Source organism: Oryctolagus cuniculus, chromosome 16 (assembly GCF_051225735.1).
Source record: "Oryctolagus cuniculus isolate XC-2025 breed Fujian yellow rabbit chromosome 16, ASM5122573v1, whole genome shotgun sequence".
Taxonomy (NCBI): Eukaryota; Metazoa; Chordata; class Mammalia; order Lagomorpha; family Leporidae; genus Oryctolagus; species Oryctolagus cuniculus.
In genome coordinates, this window is record NC_142882.1 from 17,285,554 (window position 1) to 17,309,490 (window position 23,937).

General features: G+C 41.8%; 2 protein-coding genes and 1 pseudogene across 2 annotated transcripts; all 3 read right to left on the minus strand.

The window, feature by feature from the left end:
- Nucleotides 1-2,351: 2,351 nt before the first annotated feature.
- On the minus strand, nt 2,352-3,332 carry LOC149121546 (olfactory receptor 7E24-like). Its single transcript, XM_089315585.1, has one exon. The coding sequence runs from the start codon at nt 3,330-3,332 to the stop codon at nt 2,352-2,354; it is 981 nt and encodes a 326-aa protein (XP_089171711.1).
- A 10,120-nt stretch (nt 3,333-13,452) lies between these two features.
- On the minus strand, nt 13,453-14,339 carry LOC100340817 (olfactory receptor 7E24-like). Its single transcript, XM_089315587.1, has 2 exons — nt 14,017-14,339; nt 13,453-13,579 (listed from the first exon to the last, which is right to left on the minus strand). Exons 1-2 carry the CDS (start codon nt 14,337-14,339, stop codon nt 13,453-13,455), a joined length of 450 nt encoding a protein of 149 aa, XP_089171713.1.
- Nucleotides 14,340-19,719: 5,380 nt separating this feature from the next.
- Nucleotides 19,720-20,756, minus strand: LOC127486340 (olfactory receptor 7E178-like; annotated as a pseudogene).
- Between the last annotated feature and the right edge of the window lie 3,181 nt (nt 20,757-23,937).

The following is a 23,937-nucleotide window of genomic DNA, read 5'->3' on the forward strand; positions in this document are numbered from 1 at the left end:
CCACTGTGCTGTGAGCATGGATGTCCACAATCATCTTGGGAACCATGGTGGAGGTGAAACCCACATCAGGCAAGGACAGGTTGCAGAGGAAGAAGTACATGGGGGAGTGGAGGTGGGAGACTGAGCTGACAGCAAGGACGATGAGCAAGTTCCCGAGCACCATGACCAGGTACATGGACAGGAACAGCCCAAAGAGGAGGGGCTGCAGTTCTGTCATCTCTGAGAAGTCCATGAGGTGGAATTCAGGGACATATGTGACATGTTGTGTTTCAATATAACCTGGGAATCCTTGAAAAGAAAATAACATTAGTAAAGGAACAAATGGCTCATGGCCTGTGCCTATATTTTCAACTCAACCCATTATGGGTATAGCACATGAGTAACTCTAAGGTTCTTCGAATAAGAGCTGAGGCTCTGTCCTGAGGACTGGCAAGAAGACAGGCATGGGAATGGGCCAGCTAACCCCTGTGGCACCTCCGGTGATGGAAAGCGCAGGAAAAATTCCAACTGGATGGACTGGAAACCTGAAGGGTGGGAGGCACACGCTATTTCCTTGTTCAGTGTTTGGGCAGGGACAGCATTGTGGTGCAGCAGGTTAAACTGCCGCCTGCCACCTGGTATTTCATCTTGGCACCAGTCGAGTCCAGGCTGCTCTGCTTCTGATCCAGCTCCTTGCAAATCACTTGGGGAAGCAGTGGAAGGTGTCCGAGTGCCTGGACCCGTGACACTCACATGGGAGACCAGGATGGAATTCCAGGCTCCTGGCTCTGGACTGACGTAGCCCAGCCATTGCAGCCTTATGGGCAGCGAACCAACAGATGGAAGATCTCTCTGTGTCTCTCTCTGTGTCTCTTTGTGTGTGTGTGTGTCTCTCTCTGTGTGTGTCTCTGTGTGTGTGTCTCTGTATCTCTCTGTCTCTCTCCCTTTCAAATAAGCAAACCTTCTTTAAAACAAAATTAAGGTTCTCACCTGCCAGACATACTGTGTGAAACCCAGGAGAGTTATGTTGGCACATAAAATAAGACATTTGCTGTTTTTCCCTCACATGAAGAATGTTCCTTTTTAGTTGTAAAAATTTATTTTATTTGAAAGGAAAAGACTGAGATTAAGAGAGCAATGTTATCCATCCACTGGTTCACTTCCTAAATGCCCACAGCAGCCAAGGCTGGGCCAGGCCAAAGCCGGAAGCTAGGAACTCAGTCCACATCTCCCACGTGTGTGGCAGGGACCCAACTGCTTGAGTTATCACCTGCTGCCTCCAAGGATGCACATTAGTAAGAATTCAGAATCAGAGTGGAGCTAAGATAAAAAACCAGGCCCTACAGTATAGGATACAGGCATCCCACATGGCACTAACACCCACCTCAAATTATGAGTGTCATCAACAAAAATGAGAAGACCCTAAATTCTGCCTCTTTTATGTTTATGAGAAGATTGATATTGAAAACTGGCTTGATTTCTTGAGCACATGAAAAAAATTATGATTTATTTATTTTATTCAAAAGGCAGAGTTACAGAAAGAGAAGGAGCGACAGATCTTCCATCCACTGATTCACTCCCCAAATGGCTGCAACAGCTGCAGATGGGCTAATCCAAAGCCAGGAGCTAGGTGCTTCTTCTGGGTCTCCAACATGTATGCATGAGCCCAAGCATTTAGGCCATCCACCGCTGATTTCCCAGACCATTAGCAGGAAGCTGCATCAGAAGTGGAGCAGCCAGGACTCGAACCAGCACCCTATGGGATGCCAGTACTGCTGGCAGAGGCTTAACCTACCACACAACAGTGCCACCCCCTTGTGCACATTTTTAAATACTCCCATCACAGCTCATCCTCTACCTTTTGCCCCATGTCATGATGTATTGATCAGTCAAGAAACAGAAACAAATCCAATTATCATAATGGAGAGAACAGAATATGGGCAATGGGTCCAATAGATTCTGCAGGACAAAGGCAAGGAAGGAAAAATGTGTGAACAGAAATGGTAACTGAAGGGGCTCTCTCCACCACTGAGGCCTGAGTGGGAGAGAAGAGATGAGTGAAATGCACCACACTTCCAACGTAGTTAAGGTTAGTGACCATGAGTGACGTTTTATTAAAGAAAGGTGGAAAGTAGAGTAGTGATTTTTAAGAGCTCTAACCTGGGGCCTGCACATTGACACAGCAAGTTAAATCCCCAGCCTACAGCACTAGCATCACATATGTTGAGAGGAACGGTCATGTAACAAGAAGCCCAAAAGACATGGAGATGATGATAGATGCCTTCACATGCTGTGACATGAGGACTGATTCAGGACTTCTTGGAGCTGTCCATTTCAGTTCTAGGAACACAAGGATAGCAAGGGCAGTGAGATTATGTTATTCTGTTGATAATTCTCTGCAGAGCTCTCTTGATGTCCCTGTTCCTCAGGCTGTATATGAAGGGGTTCAACATGGGGGTGACCAGGGTGTACATCAGTGAGACCACAGCACTCTTTCTGGAAGAGGTGGAGAAGGATGCACTGAGATACATGCCTAAACCTGATCCGTAAAATAAGCAAACGACCAACAGGTGTGAGCCACAGGTGGAGAAGGCTTTGTACTTCCCGTCTGGGGATGGGACTCTCAGAATGGAGGACACGATTTTATAGTAAGAGAAGAGGATCCCTGAGATAGGGAAAAACCCAAATACGATACCAATAAGATATATGACTATGTCATGGTTGAAGGTGTCATCACATGTAAGATTGAGAAGCTGAGAAGGGTCACAAAAGAAATTAGAAATTTCAGCTGTCTTGAAGCAGGTAACTGGTAATAATATCAAGTTGTGCAACAGGGAATAGAAAAGGCTAGCCACAAATGACACTGTAACCCAGAAGCCACAGCGTTGGGGGTTCATGATGACCTGGTAATGCAGTGGATGGCAGATGGCGACAAACCGGTCATAGGCCATCACAGTCAGAATCAAATCATCCATGCATCCACAGATGAGAAAGAGAGACATCTGCATCAGGCAGCCCATATAGGAGATGACTCTGCTATGAGTGTGGATGTCCACAATCATCTTGGGAACCGTGGTGGAGGTGAAACCCATGTCAGCCAAGGACAGGTTGCAAAGGAAGAAGTACATGGGGGTGTGCAGGTGGGTGTCAGAGATGATAAGCAGGATGATGAGCAGATTCCCAAGCACCGTGACCAGGTACATGGACAGGAACAGCACTAATAGGAGAGACTGGAAGGTTGGATCCTCTGAGAAGCCCACGAGATGAAATTCTAGGACACATGTCAGATTTTGTGTTTCAACAGAGCCTGCACTCCTTCTGGAAAAGAAGATAGGGATGGAAAAGGGAGACATGGCACACAGTTTGCATATAGTTTTTTCTGTATATAGTTTTAATTCAGCTAATCATGGGTAGAACATCAGGGTAACTCTAAGGTCCACAGAAGAAATATAATTAAAAAAATGTTTTTTAGAGCAACTTTAAAAGTTAGGAAACCCAGAATATTAGACATACCTAGTCCATGAACATAGTCAAATGCAACCAAGTCTTTTAACAAAAAAGAATAGGAAATGCCCCCTTTGTCTTCAAAGATAATATTCTAAATAAGGGTCATTAAGAAGCAGTTAAATATACCTTATTTTAACAATGATACAAATTCCATTGACTTAAGTGCACTCTAAATGACAGGACTGTGTTATGTCAACACTAACTTAATGTTGATCGTTCATGATAGGAAGATACTGTTGTGTGTTAGTTACCCTTCAGAGGTTTCATCATTCTCCAGTTTTCTGCTTTCCCTTTTGTATCTCCTTTTTGTTTAATAGGGAAACACACAGAGAGACATGGACAGGGAGGGAGAGGGAGAGAGAGAAAGAAAGCAAGAGCACCCATCCATTGATTCATTTCTAAATGCTTACAATGGCTTTGGATGGACTACTACAGAAGCTGGGAGCTGGAAATTGATCCAGGTCTCCTACATGGGTAGCAGTCACCCACGTACTTTAGTCATCACCACTGCCTCCCACAGTCTGGGAGGAAGCTGAGTAATCAACAATAGCCAGGAATCAAGCTCAGACACTCCCTTGTGGAGGGGTTATCTTAACCATGTTGTGTGCCCACTGTTGTGTGTCTGTCTGCCATGTGATCCATAACTTCTATCCTGATCACTGGTGGGGGTCAAATTTTGATAAATGTGGTTTAGATAAGTGCACATAATCATACAAAAATCAGTGATCAAGTGTAACTTTAGTGTATTCTGCACCTGTCAGTCATCAGAAATAAGGATTTTTTAAAAGAAATGTCTGAATTTTCAAAAGCTTGAACAGGTAATTTTTGTATTTGCCTCAAGATCTCAGTAAATTATCTTGTGTTTGAAAGGTGTATCTTATTTAAATATTTTAAATTTTTTTCTTTTCTCATAGCAACCTGGTGATGCTGCTTTACAATTTTTATGATCATAAACCCTCTTATTCGAAGTTAAAGTGTTTAGTATCAGGGAGCGCACAAAGTCAACTTTGAGTCCCAATCTTCCTATGCATAAAAAATATTTTCATATTAACCTTTCCTTATTCATAGGTTGCAATTCTGTAACTTTATCTGCCCTAAGACAACTGTAATTCATTATGGTAGCAGGAGATATTATGGTTGAAATCAGAAAAATGCAAAACAGAGAATTCCAGGAAGTAGTGCAAACATACTTGTGCAGATTCTTCATCCGTGAAATGTATTTTTGCCCTACAAGACTGTTTCAAGGAAGTTTTCTTAAATCTTTTTATTTTTCTTTATTCATTTTTTCATCTTATTTGAAACAGAGGTATCTTTCCTCCACTGCTTCACTCCCCAAATGCCCACAAGAGCTCAGGCTGAGGCTGGAGCCCAGAATTCCATCCAGATCTCCTATGTGATGTCAGAAACCTGAGTACTTGGGCCATCATCCGAGTCTGTCATGCATATTAGTAGAAAGCTTGGTCAGAAGCAGAGTAACTGGGACTCAAACCAGGTACTCCTCTAGGAGATATGAGTTTCCCAAGCCGAGGCTCAACCAACTGCACCACAATGCATGCTCCTTCATGTCCGTATTAGTTTGTGCATCTCTAAGTAGATTTCTTTAAAACACACATGAAAAGAATGTGTAGGTATCTCGTATACACACCTACTGCCCCTGAAACAGACTAGGATGCACTGAAGTTGGGTTTTCAGCCCCTCTGGGAAGTACATTCACTTCAAACATTTCATCTGCTTCACATCTTGACCTGGGAGGGGGACATCATCTAATTTGTACGTGCATTATTATGACAAGCTTTTGAAAATCTTTGTCCCTCTCTTCATATCACACAAGTGAGGATTTCTGGTTGAGTAGCAAAATTTGATGCATGTGTAGTTTTGTCCAATACCTGTTTGCTATTCCAATAAAACAAACACATCTTTGATAAACCAACTATATATACTAACTATATATTTGATATACCATCTATCTATATATATATATATATCAACTATATATTTGTATCATCAAATGTTTCTCTGTAATATGTAGTAGTACTCCTTTCATAATAACAAGAAATTTCATGTTGTGTGGGAAAGTTCTTTCTACTTGGCATAATATTTCTGCTTGCTGATGGAGGGAGTGAGGAAATCAGCATCATTCACCTACAATACATGCCAACACATGTGTAAATCTCTCCACCTAACCATGATTGTATTGTCCACTGGACATGGGAAGAAAAACACCCATATCTGTGACAGGGTATCATCTAGGGGAATGAGAGCTTAAGCATGTGTTCATTGTGATTTTTCAAAATACAGATTCTGTAAGTGGAGAAATAGCAAATTCTTGATAAATGATGCTGGCAAAGGGTACTGCTGGCTGCAAGGACATCCAAATCTATATGGTGCCTCAGCACTGGCACAAGAATTGCCTGCCCCCTTCTCCTGTGCATTTATGCTAGATGTGAAACACAGCTCTGCCTTGATTTTTGAATACTCAGAAACAAAGATTTTGCTGTAGATTCCATTAAGTGACATTACAGGATCCATGTGTACTTCACAGAGATGCAAGCATGTGCTATTCCATGGTCTCTAGTTCTGTGGGACTTTCCTGAAAGGGGTCTTCAAGAAAGCACCGGTGTGTTAAAGCCACACTGATGATGGCCAGTTATTGTGAGCCATGGAAGGGTCTACTAAACATGTAACAGAGATGTTCATTGCTGATGCCTCCACTCTGCCAAGCAAGGTACAACATTAGGGCAATCAGAAATGAAAGGGAGTGCATCATTCTCAAAAATACATGTTCACGGCCATATTGAAGCTTCAAAGCCTTTTTAGACATAAAAAATGTGTTTATTTTACAAAAACATCTGTAAAAAATTATAATGTATGGAAAATAATGTATTATGAAAAAATCTATGTGTAGATTTCAAAAGCAGTAATTCATATTTTTCATTCCATTTTTCCATGAATATTCTGAAGTCCTCTCATTGGAGGACAAGAGCTTTGTCAGCTCTGTGGATGAGGTCTCAACTCAAATGACAATGCTGACTCTCAGAGATGCCAACAACTTGAAGTGGAGCAGATAGGATTCAACACTACATTATCAGCATCAGAAACTGGTGTATTCAACTTCTTCATTATCTCCTCCTGCTCAGAAAGACTTGAGCAGAGCCCCAGTGATCTAAACTACAGGAAACTCTGAGGACCGTTGGTTATCTCTTTCCAGTTCTGCAGTCAGAAATGGAAACCAACACCCATTTTTAAGTCTCTGATTGAGAATACAGGAGTGATTACAAGAGTGGTGAGGAAGGAGGCAGAAGTGAAAGCCAGGTGTGGGGTCAGGAGAGCCATCTCCTCTGAGTTATTGCGGGGCTGGGCTCCTGTGGTCTTAGCCTTTGAGCTCAGCCACACTTCACCCATGACTGCCCACAATCGACAGAGAAGCCCATGGAAAGAGCACAGTGGACAGGAAAGTGAAACTGCTGCTGGGGTCACCAGAGGGGTAGAGTGGCCATGTGCCCTGTGTCTGATTCAGATGTGGTTTCAGGGGCCGGTATATTGAATAAAGCTGCAGCCTGCAGCCCTGGCATCCCATATGGGCCACAGTTCAACTCCTGGCTGCTTCACTTCCAATCCATTTCCCTGCTAACACACCTGGGAAATCAACATAAGATGATCCAAGCCCTTGGGTCCCTGCACCCACAAGGGAAAGCTGGATGGAGTTCCTGACTTCAGCCTGGTGCAGCCTCAGCTTATGTGGCCATCTCAGGAGTGAACCAGTGGATGGAAGACCTTTCTCTCTCTCTCTCCCTCTCTGCCTCTCCCTCTCTAACTCTTTCAAATATAAAGAGTTTTTTTTTTTTTTTTTACAATGTGGCTTCAATTCTTTGTACTTGACTACCAGATACAAGTCACACAAAAAAGTGCTGAGCTCCTCTATGCAACAGAAATTGGGAGATTGTGCAGATGTAGTGAAACAGCCTACTTCCAACAGAGTTCAAAGCCTGGTACTTAGGAAGCCCTTGATAATGCCCATGATGTTATGCTCCCTGCCATCCTCATCATTGCCTTAATGATCATGTTTCTGTGTTCAGGGGACAGATTAGAGATGCATTTGCTTCTGTCATGAAGAGGATTTCAAAGGAGTAAGACTTAATACAGGAGGAAAGCCAAACTCGGAATGAGATATCCGGGACTCCTATCAGAAACAAGAACATAGACTTCACAGTCCTCTGGGCTGAAGCTTTGCTTATTGGTTCCATCCCACAAGCCTACCCCAACTCTCACTTTTCTTCTGATGAGGAGAAAACAATGTTCCTAAGAGTCCAACCTCCTTCCCTGCTATCCCTCAGCACTTACTGGGCTGCGCTGAGTCTCAACTGAAGCATGACCAAGGGTGATGGCTCCGCTGCTCCTCTTCTGCCTGGAGTGCAATGGAGGGAGCCTCGGGCTCTGCACTCAGGACTGGAGACAGACTCAGAGGGGCCTCCTGGTGCAGATGCTCACAGTGGGAGTGCAGCCACTATATTTCCACCAGGAAGGCAAGGTATGAATGTGCCAGTTCATTATTAGGATCTTGGGTGCTCAATGCACAGAGCTCCCAATTAGCCAGCCAGTCCATGTTACCCTAGTCCCTGAGGACTTGCCTATATTCATGGAAGAGGAATAGGAGAAAATAAGTGTACCTGGAACCTGTCCACAAGGAAGGTCACCTGTGCCCTTTGGTGCTGACATCCAAGTTGCAAAATCTTTACATAAAACTCAGCCTTCTGTTTTCAATTTCACAGCTGAATATGTGACTTTTTTTATGTCTGCCAATCCATTTTATGCATCATGAAACCTAAGGAGAATTGTATGTTGTATACCAATAATCAGATATTCTTTTCGCTTTCTCGGTTAGCATTAGTCTCTAAATAGAGCTTCCTATTTCATTTCCTAAGCCTTTGCTTGGGTTTCTATTTTATGTCTTGGGAACTCACATGCTTTTTACAAATTTGAATTAGTCTTCATCTCCAGGTTGTGACTCTTATTGAATTATACTCATAGATTACAAAACTATTGATAGTTACATATTTCTTTGTCCTTATACTTCAATACTTCAGAAGCAGTAGGTGAAAAAGCATACTCCAAAAAGTTTGCAGAAAAATGTAATTAACTGATAAGTTGATAATATGTATTTTCATGAACTTATGAAAGATCCTACATATGTACCAAAGCATCTCCAGTTTGTGTATTGTCATATAGTAGATAGCAGTAGTGTGAAGGCAAAGCAGATTTCTGACTTAGATTTCTTGAATTGCCCCCGATGAACTAAGACTATAAACTTCAGGTAGATACTTTTCATTTTGGTGGCTGCTCAGTCTAGTTATTCCAACCATCCTACTGGTCTGGTATAGGAAGGAAAAAATGCTTCCAACAGTGTCTCATGGGTCATCTGTATCCCATAGAACACACTAGGCTGAGCTCTCTTGCTGTGGGACATGACTGGGGAGTGAGGTCCCATTACCCCATCATTCACAGTAAGCAATAAGAGCTGAGGCTCTCTCCTTAGGACTGTTGGGAAGACAGACAGCCCTGGGCCTCCTAATGTGGATGACTCTGAGAGGAAGAGACACAAGCACAATTTTTACTGCATTAATATCAGACATTTTTAAAAACTAACTCTTCACTTGTATTTAAATGTAGAGGGACAAAGCAGACAAACAGTTCTATTCACCAGGTCATGCCCCAAAAACCCACACTAGCCAGAACTTGGCCAGGCCAAAGCCAGGAGCTAAGAACTCAACCCAGGTCTCCCACACAGGAGGCAGGAATGCAATTGCTTTAGCCAAGATCTGCTGCCTCTCAACAAGCACTTTAATGGGAAGAGGGAACTGACAGAGGAGCCAAGAGTCAAACTCAGGTTCTTCAGTACGGGATGTGGGCATCCCAAGGGGAATCCCAACCACTCTGCCGAATGCCTGCCCTTGGCACCAGCATTCTGTAAGGCTGAAGACACAGGCTGATCTGTCCTCCTGTGTGCTCTTGAGCACTCTGAGACATACAGTGCTTTTCGTGGTGGTGTATGAGCACCACAGACTGTGACTAATCTCTCTCTCCAGCATATCAGACAACCTAGCAAGCCATCATGCTCTCAGCCAAATTGTCCTACAGGAGAGCATTCACAAAGGCAGATTTTCTCTGCTTGGTATATTTATTCCTATTCCACCATACTTCTCCATGGTGCATCCATGGTCATCTAGTCGAAAGAAGTGACCCTGCTTTCTCTTCTTCCAGAAGAATCTCTCCAATGCCATCACAACCAGGGGCAGCCATTCTGGGTCCAAATGCACCAGATGTTCCCAGCAGCTTCTGATGTTTGTTTATCACTTAATTGCTCATTTCACTCCCAATTGTATTTAGATTTTTTCAGAATTTTATTTAAGGTCTACAACTTTCATGTATTTCCTATATACAGATTCAAGAACATAGTGATACTTCCCACCCTAGCCTCCTTCCTGCCCACACTCCCACCCTTCTTCCTCTTCCCTCCCCTATTCCCATTCTTACTTTTTACAAAAATCTATTTTCAGTTAACATTATACTCATAAGATTTACTCTACACCCTGTAAAGAGTTCAACAAATAGTATGAAGAAAAAAAAAAAAAAACACTGTTCCTCAACAGTTGAGACAAAGCCTGTTCAAAATCATTGTATCTCAAAGTGTCAGTTTCAATCCTATAGATTACCTTTTAGAGGCTCTCTTAGTTAACAACGATCAGGGAGAACATGTGGTATTTGTTTTTTGGGGACTGGCTCATTTCACTAAGTATAATGGTTTCTAGCTGTATCTGTTTTGTTGCAAATAACAGGATTTGGTGTTTTTTAACCACTGTGTTGTATTTCATAGTGTGTATACACAATAATTTCCTTAAGAGTTCCATTGTGTTGCAATTTGAAACATTTCTGATGACAGTATTGAGAGTTCTGGTAATTGATTTCACAAAGCAGTGAACAAGCATGCAAATGTGTTGGTAATACAAGAGTTATTAAGCCTACCTAATAATTGAAATTATTTCTAAAACTTTGGTAATGTTCTGATTTTTAAGATTTTCAGGTGGTCTGTAATGGATCAAATGTTTCATTTGTAGTATAATGAAATGTTTACAGAAAGAACTTTTTCATTAAAGTATTTTTAGAAATGTGAAAAAAAGAAAAAAAAGAAAAAAGAAAAATGCCAGTCTAGGGGCCAGTGCCATGGCACAGTATGTTAACCCTCTGCTTGAAGTGCCGGCATCCCAAATGGGTGCCGGTTCTAGTCCCAGCTGCTCCTCTTCCAATCAAGTGCTCTGCTGTGACCCAGGAAAGCAGTAGAAGGTGGCTCTTGTCCTTGGGCCCCTGCACCCACATGGGAGAGCTGGAAGAAGCTCCTGGCTTCTGGTTTCAGATTGGCAAAGCTCCGGCCATTGCGGCCATTTAGGGAGTGAACCAATGAACAGACGACCTTTCTCTCTGTCTCTCCCTCTCACTATCTGTAACTCTGTCAAATAAAGAAATAAAAAATCGTAAAAAAAAAAGGAAAAAAAACTGTCAGTCCAAGTCCTCTTCCCATTTCTTAATTGATTGTTTGTTTTGTTATTATTCAGTTTCTTGAGTTCTTTAAAAATTCTGGCTATTAATCTTTTATCTGTTACATAGTTTGCAAAGAATGTCTCCCATTCTGTCAGTTGCCTCTTCATGTAGCTGAGTGTTTCTTTGGCAGAGGAGAATTAGTCTATTTTTGCTGTGATTCCCTGTGCTTCTTGTGTCTTTTCCAAGAAGTCTTTGCCTATGCCAATGTCATGCGGAGTTTCCCCAGTGATCTCTAGTAATTTGATGGTATCAGGTCATAGATTTAGGTGTTTGATCTATTTTGAGTGGATTTTTGTGTAAGTTGTCTAGTTTTTGGGTAAGGTGTCTAGTTTCATAATTCTGCATGTGGAAATCCAGTTTCCCCAGGAACATTTGTTCAAGAGACTGTGCTTGCTCTAGGGATTGATTTTAGTTCCTTCACCAATGATGTTGGATGTAGATGAATGGATGTTGTCTGGAGTGTCTATTCTGTTCCATTTGTATGCACATCTATTTTTTTCCAGTACCAGGTAGTTTTGATAATAACTGCCCTGTAGTGTGTCTTAAAATCTGGTATTATGATGCTTTCAATTTGTGTGTGTCTTATAAGATTGCTTTAGCTATTCAGGGTCTCTTTTTGTTTCCATATGAATTTTAGCATCATTTTTTTCTAGTTCTGAAAAGAATGTCCTTGGTATTTTGATTGGTATTGTATTGAATCTATAAATAGCTTTTGGTAGTATGGACATTTTGATGATACTGATTCTTCCAATTCATGAACGTGGAAGTTTTTCCATTTTTTATCTCCTCTTCTATTTATTTCTTGAAGGTTTTGTAATTTCTGTCATAGAGGTCTTTGACCTGCTTGTTTAAATTTATTCCAAGGGATTTAATTTTTCTCCTATCTATTGTAAGTGCAATGATGTTAGAAGTTCTGTCTCAGCCATGACATTGTCTTCATATAGAAAGGCTATTGAATTTTGTGTGTTAATTTAGTATCCTGCCACTTTAAAAACTCTTTTATGAGTACCAATAGTCTCTTAGTGAGTCTTTGCTTCCCCTATATACAGAAACATGTCATCTGCACGCAGGGATAGTTTAACTTCCTTCTTCCCAATTGGCATCCCTGTGATTTCTTTTTCTTGGCTAATGTCTCTGGTTAAAACTTTATTGAATAGCAATGGTGAGAATGGGCATCCTTATCTGTTTCCAGATCTTAGTTGGAATGCTTCCAACTTTTCCCCATTCAATAAGATGCTGGCTGCGGATTTGTCATATATTTCCTTGATTCTGTTGTGTTGTGTAGTGTTCCTTCTATACCAGTTTATTTAGAGTTTTCATCATGAAAGTGTGTTGTATTTTATCTCACGCTATCTCTGCGTCTATTGAGATCATTGTATGGCTTTTGTTCTTCAGTTTGTTAATGTGATATATATCACACTTATTCATTTATGAATATTGAACCACCCCCTGCATACCAGGGATAAATCCCACTTGATCTGGGTGAATGATCTTTCTGATGTGTTGTTGGATTCAATTAGTTAGTATTTTGTTGAGGACTTTACCATCTACGTTCCTGAAGGGTACTGATTTATAATTCTTTGTATCTTTTTCTGGTTTAAGAATTAAGGTGATGTTGGCCTCATAGAAGAAGTTTGGGAAGATTCCCTCCCTTTCAACTGCTTTGAGATAATGACTGAAACTGGAAACTTCCCAAATTTGATGAAAGAATTACAAATACACATCTAAGATGCTCCATGAACCCCAATTATAACACATTCAACACAAATTATAATTAAACTGTAAAAATCACAAAGAAAATCATGGAAACAGCAAGGGAAACATGAATAATCACATAAAATCAAGCTGCTGCTAATGGACTGGCAGCAAAGATTTCAGCTTAAATCCTGGGTGCTTGGAAATTTCCATACTCAGGACATACATCAGTTCAAGAATCAGAACCTCTGGTAGTGAAATCCAGGAATCAGAATTGTTAAAGCTCCTTAGAGAGTTTCATAAAAAGGAGCAGTTATATGCATCCTCATGGATAACGAGGTCAAATAAGTTACAAGGATAAGAATGGAAATGTGAGTGAAAAGTACATACAAATTATGGAACAGATATCAATTTTAAATAACAAAAATGCAAAGTATATTTTCTTTTTCCAGGGTACCTGGATCATCCATAATGAACTACAGAAGGTACAATAAGTACAGTATGAGTCAGGTATGCAAGGGTAAAGATATAATGCTTCCATAAAGAAAGAGCAAAACAGGAAATCTCAGTTACAAAAGAAGATGCATGAAAGCCATGAGAGCCTCATGTGTGATGTGATGAGTCAAGTGAGATTTTAGTGTCTGGATGCTGAGTTTTGCTGGCTTTCCGATCTGTACTCTAAATAGCTTGCTGACTGAGAAGTCTCCACATAGCCCTCTTGATGTCCCTGTTCCTCAGGCTGTAGATAAAGGGGTTGAGCATGGGGATGACCACAGTGTACATCACTGAGGCCACTGCACACTTCCTGGAAGAAAGTGAGGCTGCTGAACTGAGATACACCCTAAGGGATGTTCCATAAAATGAACATACAACAGTCATGTGAGAGCCATAGTTGGAGAAGGCTTTGTACTTCCCACCAGCTGATGGGACTCTCAGAATGGGGGAAATGATTTTGTAGTAAGAGTGGAGAATCCCTGAGATAGGGAGAAAACCATATATGATGCCAACAAAATATATGGCTGTGTCATGAGTGAAAGTATCAGAGCAAGTAAGGGTCAGAAGCTGGGAAGGTTCACAGAAGAAATTAGAAATGTCAACATCTTTGAAGCAGGTAGCTCTTAATAGCATCAAATTCTGCAGCAGGGATTCCAAAACGCTGGCCACAGAGGACCTGGAAAGAAGCCACAGTGGCAGGGGTTCGTGATGACCTGGTAATGCAGTGGATGACAAATGGTGACAAACCGGTCATAGGCCATCATGGTCAGAAGCAAATCACCCATGAACCCAAAGATAATAAAGAGAGACATCTGTGTCAGGCAGCCCACATAGGAGATGACTGTGCTGTGAGTGTGGATGTCCACAATCATCTTGGGAACCGTGGTAGAGGTGAAACCCACATCAGCCAAGGACAGGTTGCAGAGGAAGAAGTACATGGGTGTGTTGTGGTGGGAGTCTGAGCTGATGGCCAGGGCAATGAGCAGGTTCCCGAGCACTGTGATCAGGTACATGGACAGGAACAGCCCAAAGATGAGATGCTGCAGGGCTGGATCTTCTGAGAAGCCCATGAGATAACATTCTTAGACTTGTGTGAGATTTTGTGTTTCAAAACAACCTGGACTCCTTTTGGAAAGGAAAATAAGATTGGTAAAAGGAAACAGATAAACAGGCACCCAGCACTCCATATGTCTTCGAGTCAAGTGATATCAGGAAAGCTCCAAAGACAGCTCTGAGTCCCAGACTTCCTATGAATAATTCAAGGATTTTTATGTCACCACTTCCTGGTACATGAATTTTTCTAACTTCAGCTGCCTAAAGACAATGCTAGTTTATTATTTTCCTAGATTATACTGTCTTTGAATGGTGAAAAAATGTGAAACAGAATTCCAGAAAATAATGTAAAGACACTCAATAGTTACCGCCTCTGCAAAAGAGCAATAATAATTATCTCCCTTATAGAGCTTCAGTTATTCTTGAGGTATAGCAAATGGTTGTGTAAACATGATGACTAACCCTATAAAGAGAAAATGTTAAAGAAAATCAGAATTCTCACTTACGGTTTAGGAAGTCCCTCTAAGAACCTAGATTATACACCTCATACTTTGGGGCTGAGACTTTTCATTTTGATCCTAGTCAATCTGGTCCTACACTCAAAGAGACAAAGTTTCCAACATTCCCACTTTGCCTCCTGCATCCTCTGTGTCCCTGAGAACTAATGGTGCTGGACTCCCTTGCTGAGGGCTATGACGGGGAATGAGGGTCCACTGCACCTTTATGCCCAGTAAGCAATGAGGGCTGAGGCTTTCTCAAAACTGTCAGGAAAACAGCCAGGCCTGGGCCTCCTAATGCATGTGAGTCTTAGAGGAAGACATACACATACTATTTTACTGCCTTGGGACCAACATTCTTTTTAATATCTAATTATTCTTTTAGTATTTATTTTATTTATTTTTTTTATTTTTAACTTTTATTTATTGAATATAAATTTCCAAAGTACAGCTTATGGATTACAATGGCTTCCCCCCATAACATCCCTCCCACCTGCAGCCCGCCCCTTTCCCACTCCCTCTCCCCTTCCATTCACATCAAGACTCATTTTTGATTCTCTTTATATACAGAAGATCAGTTTAGCATACATTAAATAAAGATTTCAACAGTTTGCTCCCACACAGAAACATAAAGTGAAAAATACTGTTTGAGTACTAGTTATAGCATTAAATCGTATTTATTAATATTTAAGTGGCAGAGACAGACAAAGAGATACATAGAACTTCCATCTATTGTTCACTCCCCAAATGCTCACAACAGCTGGTTATGGCTCTGGCTTAAGCCTGGATCTAAAAACTCAACCCAGTTCCAAACATGGGTTGCAGGAACCCCACTGCTTAAGCTCTCACCTGCTACCCCACAGTGTGTGCATTAGCAGGAGGTGGGAATTGGAACTGGGGCTGTGACTGTAACCCACACACTCTGCTCAAGGATGCAGGCCTCTCACTGGGCTCCCTTGCTGAGGGGCATGACTAGGGAGTGAGTGTCCATTGCCCCTTCATGCCCACTGGGCAATGAGGCCTGAGGCTCTCTCCTCAGGAAGGTCTTTGTTTCAATTGAATGGCAAAATGAGACAAGGACAGAGAGGGAGAGAATTTCCATTGACTGAATCACTCCCAAATGCCCATAAGAGCCAGGCTGAGCCAGACAAACCCAGGAATTCCCATGTAGGTAGTGGAGACAGAAAAACCTGAGCCATTCTCTGCTTCACCTCAGGGTGCACGTTAGCAAGAAGCAGACAATGGAAGTAGAGCTAGGGCTCAAATCCAGGCACTCAGTTATGGGATGCCTGCATCCCAAGTGGCATCTTAACTGCTGTGCAAAACACCTTCTCCTGGGACCAGCATCTTAAAGACTGATTATACAGGTTGATGTCTTTCTCATAAGTTCTTTTTTATTTTTATTGCTTTTTAAATTTTGCTTAAGGTATACACATTTCATATATACAGATTTAGGAACATAGTGATACTTCCTAGCCTGCCCTCCCTCCTACCCATACTCCCACACTTCCTCTTCCTTCTCCTAATCCTTCTCTTAATTTTTACAATAATCTACAGTTTACATTATATTCATAACATTATATTTCAACCAATAATAAGAAAAAAAACCTGTTCCTCAACAGTAAATACAAGGGCTGTAAACAATTGTTAAAGTTCAAAATGTCAATTTGTTTTCTATACATTGCATTTTTGGTACTCTATTACCACAGATGAGAGAAAACATGTATCTGTCTTTTCTGGGACTAGCTTATCTCACTAAGTATAGTGGTTTCAAGTTGCATCCATTTGGTTGCAAATGACAGAATTTCATCCTGTATTACAGATGAATAGTTCTCCATAGTGGATATTTACCATAATTTCTTTGTCCAGTCATCAGTTGATGGACATCTGGTTGATTCGCTGTCTTATTGTGAATTGAGCTGCAATAAACATAAGGGTACTGATAACTCTTACATATGCTGATTTCATTTCATTTGAGTAAATTCCCAGCAGTGGGATTGCTAGGTCATAAGGCATATCTGTTTTCCGCTCTCTGAGGTATCTCCACACTGACTTTCACATGGCTGTACTAGTTTACATTCCCACCAAGAGATTAGGGTACATTTTTCCCTACATCCTCACCAGCACTTACTGTTTGTTCATTTCTGTAGGAGTACCATTCTAACAGAGCTGAGGTAAGGCCTCATTGTGGTTTTGATTTGCATTTCCCTGAATGCTAGTGATCCTGAGCATATTTTTCATGTGTCTGTTGGCCATTTGAGTTTCCTCTCTTGAAAAATGCATGTTCAAGTTCTTTGACCATTTCTCAACTGGATTGCTTTGTTGTTGAGGTTCTTGAGCTCTGTGTAGATTCTGGGTATTAATCCTTCATCAGTTGCATAGTTTGCAAATATTTTCTTCCATTCTATAAGTTGCCTCTTCACTTTGTTGTTTCTTCTGCAGTGGAGAAGCTTCTCAGCTTGATGCAATCCCATTTGTCTATTTGGCTGTGATTGCCTGTGCTGTTTTTGAGCACTTTAGAGACTAAAGAGTACTTTTGACGTTCTCGAAGCACGACAAGATTGCATATATATTTTTCTTCTTCCCAGCATGTTACACAACCCATAAACCATCTGCTCTCAGACAAATGTTCCTACAGAATAACTGCCATATAGACAGATGTTTCTCTGTATTGTGCAGTTACACAGTGTCTATCATACTGCTGCATGGTGTATCCATGATCATATAGTCCAAAGGAGGAACCATGGTTTCCCTTCTTCCCACACAATCTATGATGTCACAGGCAGCGTTAACCATTCTGTGCCCAAACTGGCTTCCCACTGGCTTCTGGTGTTTCCTCATCAAGTAAGTAGTCATTTCCCATCAGAATGTATTTTCTTTAGGAAATACGGAGAATGATGAAAGCCACGAGAGTCTCAAACATGAGAGAGGTGAGATTCTTGTGTCTAGATGTCTAGTTTTTTTAAGATGTATTTATTTATTTGAAAGAGTTACACAGAGAAAGAGAGGCAGAAAGAGAGAGAGGTCTTCTATCCTATGGTTCACTTCTCATTGGCCACAACAGCCAGAGCTATGCCGATCAGAAGCCAGGAACCAGGAGCTTCTTTTGGATCTCCCATGTGGGTACAGGAGCCCAAGCACTTGGGCCATCATCTACTGCTTTCCCAGCCCATGGCAGAGAGCTGGATGGGAAGTGGAGCAGCTTGGTCTCAAACTAGTGCCCATATGAGGTGCCAGCACTTGAGGCCAGGGCAATAACCTGCTGCAACACAGCTCCAGCCCTTAGATGTCTAGTTTGGCTTTCTTGTCCAACCTCCCATCCAAGGTAGGGCACAGGGACTGAAATTAGACTGTTTTATTGAGGAGCCTCTGCATAGTGCTCTCGATGTCCCTGCTCCTCAGACTGTGGGAGTGACCACTCTGTACACCACTGAGGCCACTGCACACTTCCAGGGAGAAAGTGAGAAAGCTGAAATCAGGTACACCCCAAGGCCTGTTCCATAAAGCAAGGAAACAACCAACAGGTGAGAGTCACAGGTGGAGAAGACTTTGTACTTCCTAGATAGTGATGGGTCTCTCACAATGTAGCAAATACTTTCACAGTAAGAGTAAAGGATCCCTGAGTGGGGAAAAAACCTACATGATGCCAGTAAAATAAACATATATGTCATGGGTGATGGTGTCAAGGCAGGTGAGGTTGAGAAGCTGAGAAAGGTCATAGAAGAAACTGGAAATTTCAACATCCTTGAAGCAGATAACTTGCAAGACCATCAAACTGTGCAGCAGGGAATCCAAAAGACTAGCCACAAAAGAGAGCGTTGGGGGTTCATGATGACCTGGTAATGAAGAGGATGGCAGATGGCAACAAACTGGTCAGGCCATGATATTCAGAATCAAAAAATCCATGCAACCATAGATGATGAAGAGAGACATGTGCGTCAGGCAGCCCACATAGGAGATGACTGTGCTGTGAGTATGGACATCCACAATCATCTTAGGAAATGTGGAGGAGGTGAAACCCATGTTTGCCAAGGAGAGGCTGCAGAGGAAGAAGTACATTGGGGAGTGGAGGTGGGAGTCTGAGCTGATGGCCAGGATGGTGAGCAGGTTTGCATGCTCAGTGACCTGGTACATGGACAGGAACAGCACCAAAATGAGGGGCTGCAAGTCTCGATCCTCTAAGATGGAATTCTGAGACATGTGTGAGATTTTGTTTTTCAGTATAACCCCTACTCCTTCAGGAAGAGAAAACAGTGTTGGTAAAATGATGCAGATGAATGGTCACATAGCACTTGTATATATTGTCAATTCAGCTGGTCATGGGTATAACACAAAGGTAACTCTCAGGTGTGTGGAATAAATGAAATGAAAAGTTGTCTTGGTGCAGTATGATTTTGAAATTCCTATATTGTTTCATGATATGTGTCTTCCACAAGATTTTTAATTAATTTCTTTGTTTGAAAGAGTTACACAGAGAAAGAGGAGAGGCAGAGAGAGACAAACAGACAGACAGACAGGTCTTCCATCCTATGGTTTTCTTCCCAGTTGGCCTCAACACATGGAGCTGCGCCAATCCAAAGCCAGGAGCCAGGTGCTTCTCCTGGGCTCCCACCAGGTACAGGGGACCAAGGACCTGGACCATCTTTACTTAATATATGCTAAATTAATCTTCTGTATTTAAAGATTATTGAAAATTAATCTTGATGTGAATGGAAGGGGAGAGGAAGTGGGAGAGGGGAGTGTTGTGGGTGGGAGGGAAGTTATGGGGGGGAGTTATTGCAAACCATAAGCTGTACTTTGGAAATGTATGTTCATTAAATAAAATAAAATATAAAAAAATGGTGAGAACAAGAGCCTCAAATACCATGGAATGAGGGAGGTGAGATGTGTAGTTCTAGAACTAAGCTTTGCTGCTTTTCCAACCAGTACTCCAAATGCACGGCACAGAGACTGTGTTGCTAAGGAGCCTCCATATGGCCCTCTTGATGTCCCTGTTCTTCAGGCTGTAGATAAAGGGGTTGAGCATGGGGGTGACCACACTGTACACCATCGAGGCCACTGCACACGTCTTTGGAGAAAGTGAGGCTGCTGAACTAAGATACACCCCAATAGCTGTTCCATAAAATAAGCAAACAACTGTCAGATGAGAGCCACAGGTGGAGAAGGCTTTGTACTTCCCACCTGGTGATGGGACCCTCAGAATGGAGGAAACGATTTTATAATAAGAGAAGAAGAGTGCTGACATAGGGAGAAAAGCATATACGACACCAACAAAACATATGAATATGTCATGGGTGATCGTGTCAAGGCAGGTGAGGTTGAGAAGCTGAGAAGGGTCACAGAAGAAACTGGAAATTTCAACATCCTTGAAGCAGGTAACTTGCAAGACCATCAAACTGTGCAGCAGGGAATCCAAAAGGCTGGCCACAACCGACACTGAAACTAAGAAACCGCAGCGTTGGGGGTTCATGATGACCTGGTAATGAAGAGGGTGGCAGATGGTGACAAACCTGTCATAGGCCATCACTGTCAGAATCAAATCATCCATGCATCCAAAGGTGATGGAGAAAGACATCTGTGTCAGGCAGCCCACATAGGAGATGACTATGCTGTGAGTGTGGATGTCCACAATCACCTTGGGAACCGTGGTGGAGGTGAGACCCACATCAGCCAAGGACAGGTTGCAGAGGAAGAAGTACATGGGGCTGTGGTGGTGGGAGTCTGAGGTGACAGCCAGGATGATGAGCAGATTCCCAAGCACTGTGACCAGGTACATAACAGGAACAGCACGAAAATGAGGAGCTATAGGTCTGGATCCTCCGAGAATCCCAAGAGATGGAATTCTGAGACACGTGTAAGATTTTGTGTTTCAATATAACCTGCATTCCTTCTGGAAAAGAAAATAGTGTTGGTAAAAGGAAACAGATAAACAGGCATCCAGCACTCTGTATATGTTTTCAACTCAACTAGTCATAGATGTAGTTCAAGAGTAACTCGAAGGTTGATACAATGAACAGAATTAAAAGAAAATGTTATTTGGTGTTATATAATTTTGAAATTCATAATTTTTTATGATGTGTTTCCCCCGTCTTATTCACACTGGTGAGCATATAACTTCCAGTCTTCTTAGCCATGACACATTCAGGCTTCTTAGGGTGTTTCATGATTGGTTTCCATGTTACTCACCTCCTTCCATGCACATCTACTTTAGAGACACTCAAATGAAAAATTTTAAAAGACCATAAACATTAGAAGGACTCAGTCCATGATCACAGTCAATTGTAAACTGTTCTTTGAATTCATTTTTAGTTTTTTAGTTTTTAGCAGATTTAATTTAGTTCATAGATACAATATAATAATATTCACTCTTCATTCCCTCCCTCGCTAATTTTCTTTCCTTTTTGAGATAATATATTTGTAATCAACATTATGTTATACTACTATACTTTTAATGATCAGTAATTACTTTAACATTTACTATCTATGGGTGAAATGGTCATCTTTCCATTCAATTACTATTTATAGCACTCGCCTATATTGCTGTTAAACTGGGGTTTTTTGCTTTCCTACTTGCTAAATTTTCATTTGGTGAAGCGCCCTTTGTTTTTAAAAAGGAAGAATAAAAAGTGTCTTTTCCCTGTTTAGAAAAGCATTCTTGCTAACAGTGTGCTATATACCTTATTTTCTTGTAACCAACAGTATAGTTTACTTGAACAAACTATAATAACCTTAAGAGCTAGAACTGCATTATCTAATCACCAAATTAAAGTTGGGTATTCACAATCAGGAAATATTGCTGGGTGTCAGTTGCCCTCTAGGGTTTTATCATTCTTAGCTCTTCTGATTGCCCTCCTCTGTAGATGGAAGTAGTCATTCAAGTATCATGCATCTGCTTGTTTTGAGAGGCAGAGACACAGACGGATAGAGATTTGAGAGTTTCCCTCCACTGGTTCACTGCCCCAGTGAACTGTGACTTTTCCCATGCAGAAGCTTTGGGAGATGGAATTCAATCCAGGTCTTCCACATGTGTGGCAGGAACCCCAATATTTGATCATCACCACTACTTCCTATCATCTGCAGTAGCAGGAAGCTGGAGTGAGGGGCCAGATCCTGGAATCCAACCCAGGGGTGCCAGTGTGGGAGGCAGGCATCTTAACCACAATTCTATATGCCCACTCCCATTTGTCTTTTAGCATCCTTTAATATATAACTCCTTTCATTTGTTTTGTGGACTTCAAATCTTGATAAAAATAGTTTATCTGTGTACACATATTTATGTAATATCAGAGACTAAAATGTAACACTACTACACTAGGCACCTGACAATGATATAGAATAATGAACTTTAAGGGCCACCTGAATTTTTCTAATTTTTTTAATATACACCCTTATAACCTCAGGTGCTTTTAGAAAAAAAAAACCTGCTATATAAGAGATTTTTGCTTTAAACAAGTTTAAAGCTTTTGTTCTGTTTCCTTTCATGGCCTGGTCATTCTGCTTTATGGTTTTTCTGATCATAAGCCTTGCCTGTAGTTGAAGTGAGGAGATTAGGGAAGACCCAGCACCAGCTTTGAGTTCCCATCATCGTATGTAGAATTCAAAGATTGTAATGACACCCCTTCCTGATAGTTGGATTACAGTTCTCTAACTTCAGCTGCCTAAAGGCAATGCTAATTAATTCCTTGGTCTTGGAACCCAAGACCCAAACTGTATGCCTCTTTCTCAGATTGAGTGATTTCAAGAGTTGGGGACAAAGTGGATGGCTGAGGTGAAAACTTGAAATGGGATCAAGAGAGAGAGAGAGAGGGAATCCCCAAAATGATCCTGTAGTATTTCTGTGATCTTTCCCTTTGAACTCAACCATACTTTACCTACTGCTGCCCACTGTGATCTACCAAGAAACCCCAAAGAGAGATCACAATGAACTGGGGCCCCATCCTGGTGTGACAGGAAAGAGAAAGAGATGGCTGCTATGTCAGAGGGGAATACTAGACATGCTCTTCGTGTCTACAGTCAGACTACCGACTTGTCTCCCACATGATTTCACCCATTTCTACCCCACAGCTTCACACAAGTTACACAAAAACTCAGGGCTCCTCACCTCTTCTGTAAGATAAAAATAATATGGGCAATGGAACATGATTTTATGTTGATGAAATGAAACAAGCTACTTAGAACCTAGGGTTCAGAGCCTGGCACTTAGGAAGCCCTCAATAAACTGTGTGATGTTAGGGTCACGGCATCCTCCCCCTCCTCCTCACCATCACCTTCATGACATTGCTGAGTGCTCAGGGGACAGTTTTAGGTATGCACAGGCTGCTGTCATGAAGAGACATCCAGTGGTTCTGAGAATCACTGTGGGAGGGAAAAATTCAAAATGAGAAATCTCAGACCCTGATGAGAACCAAGAACATAAACTAGCACAGGCCTCTGAGCTGAAACTGTCTATGGTTTCCCTCCCAGCTGTCTAGCCCAGCTGTCCTGCTTGTCCTGATAATGAAGCAGCAGTGTTCCTGACAGCCCCATCAACTTCCACTGTCTCCCTCAGCACTTACTGGGCTGTGCTGAGTCTGAGCAGAGTCATGACCAAGGGTGATGGCTCCACTGCTGCTCTTCTGCCTGGAGTTCAAGGAAACCTCAGGCTTTGGACTCAGGACAGGGAAGGAGACAGACTCAGTCTGGGGCTTCGTGATGCAGACACTCACATGGGGAAGGAGTGGCCATTATATTTCCAGTGCAATGTCACAGTCTGGAGGCTCTGCTCATCATTTGTGCTGGAGGACCTCGGGGGCTCAATGCACAGAGCTCCTAATTAGCCTGTAGGCCCATGTAGCCCAGTCTCTGATGACTTGCTTATGCAAATATGAGAGAAATAGAAAAGTGCACCTGTAATGTTCTCCAAGGACTGCTCACCTCTGCTTCTTGCTGCTGAATTCCAAGATGCAGGATCTTTACATAAAATTCAGACTTCTGTCCTCCATGTTCACAAATCCCAATGTGATTCTTTGAGTCCATTGCAGCAATATGAAAAGCATGGAGAATTCCATTTTCTATGCCAAGAATCTGAGACTATCTGCATTTTCTCAGTTAGCAAGAGTCTCTAAAGACAACTTCCTAT

What these genes read in the sequence shown, in the direction of transcription:
- LOC100340817 (XM_089315587.1), bottom strand. Translation starts at nt 14,339, where the DNA reads ATGGGCTTCTCAGAAGATCCAGCCCTGCAGCATCTCATCTTTGGGCTG. An exon ending in ACCATGATGGCCTATGACCG is followed by an intron (nt 13,580 to 14,016) that starts GTTTGTCACCAT and finishes ACTTTCTTCCAG; the next exon opens with GAAGTGTGCAGTGGCCTCAG.
- LOC149121546 (XM_089315585.1), bottom strand. Translation starts at nt 3,332, where the DNA reads ATGTCTCCCTTTTCCATCCCTATCTTCTTTTCCAGAAGGAGTGCAGGC.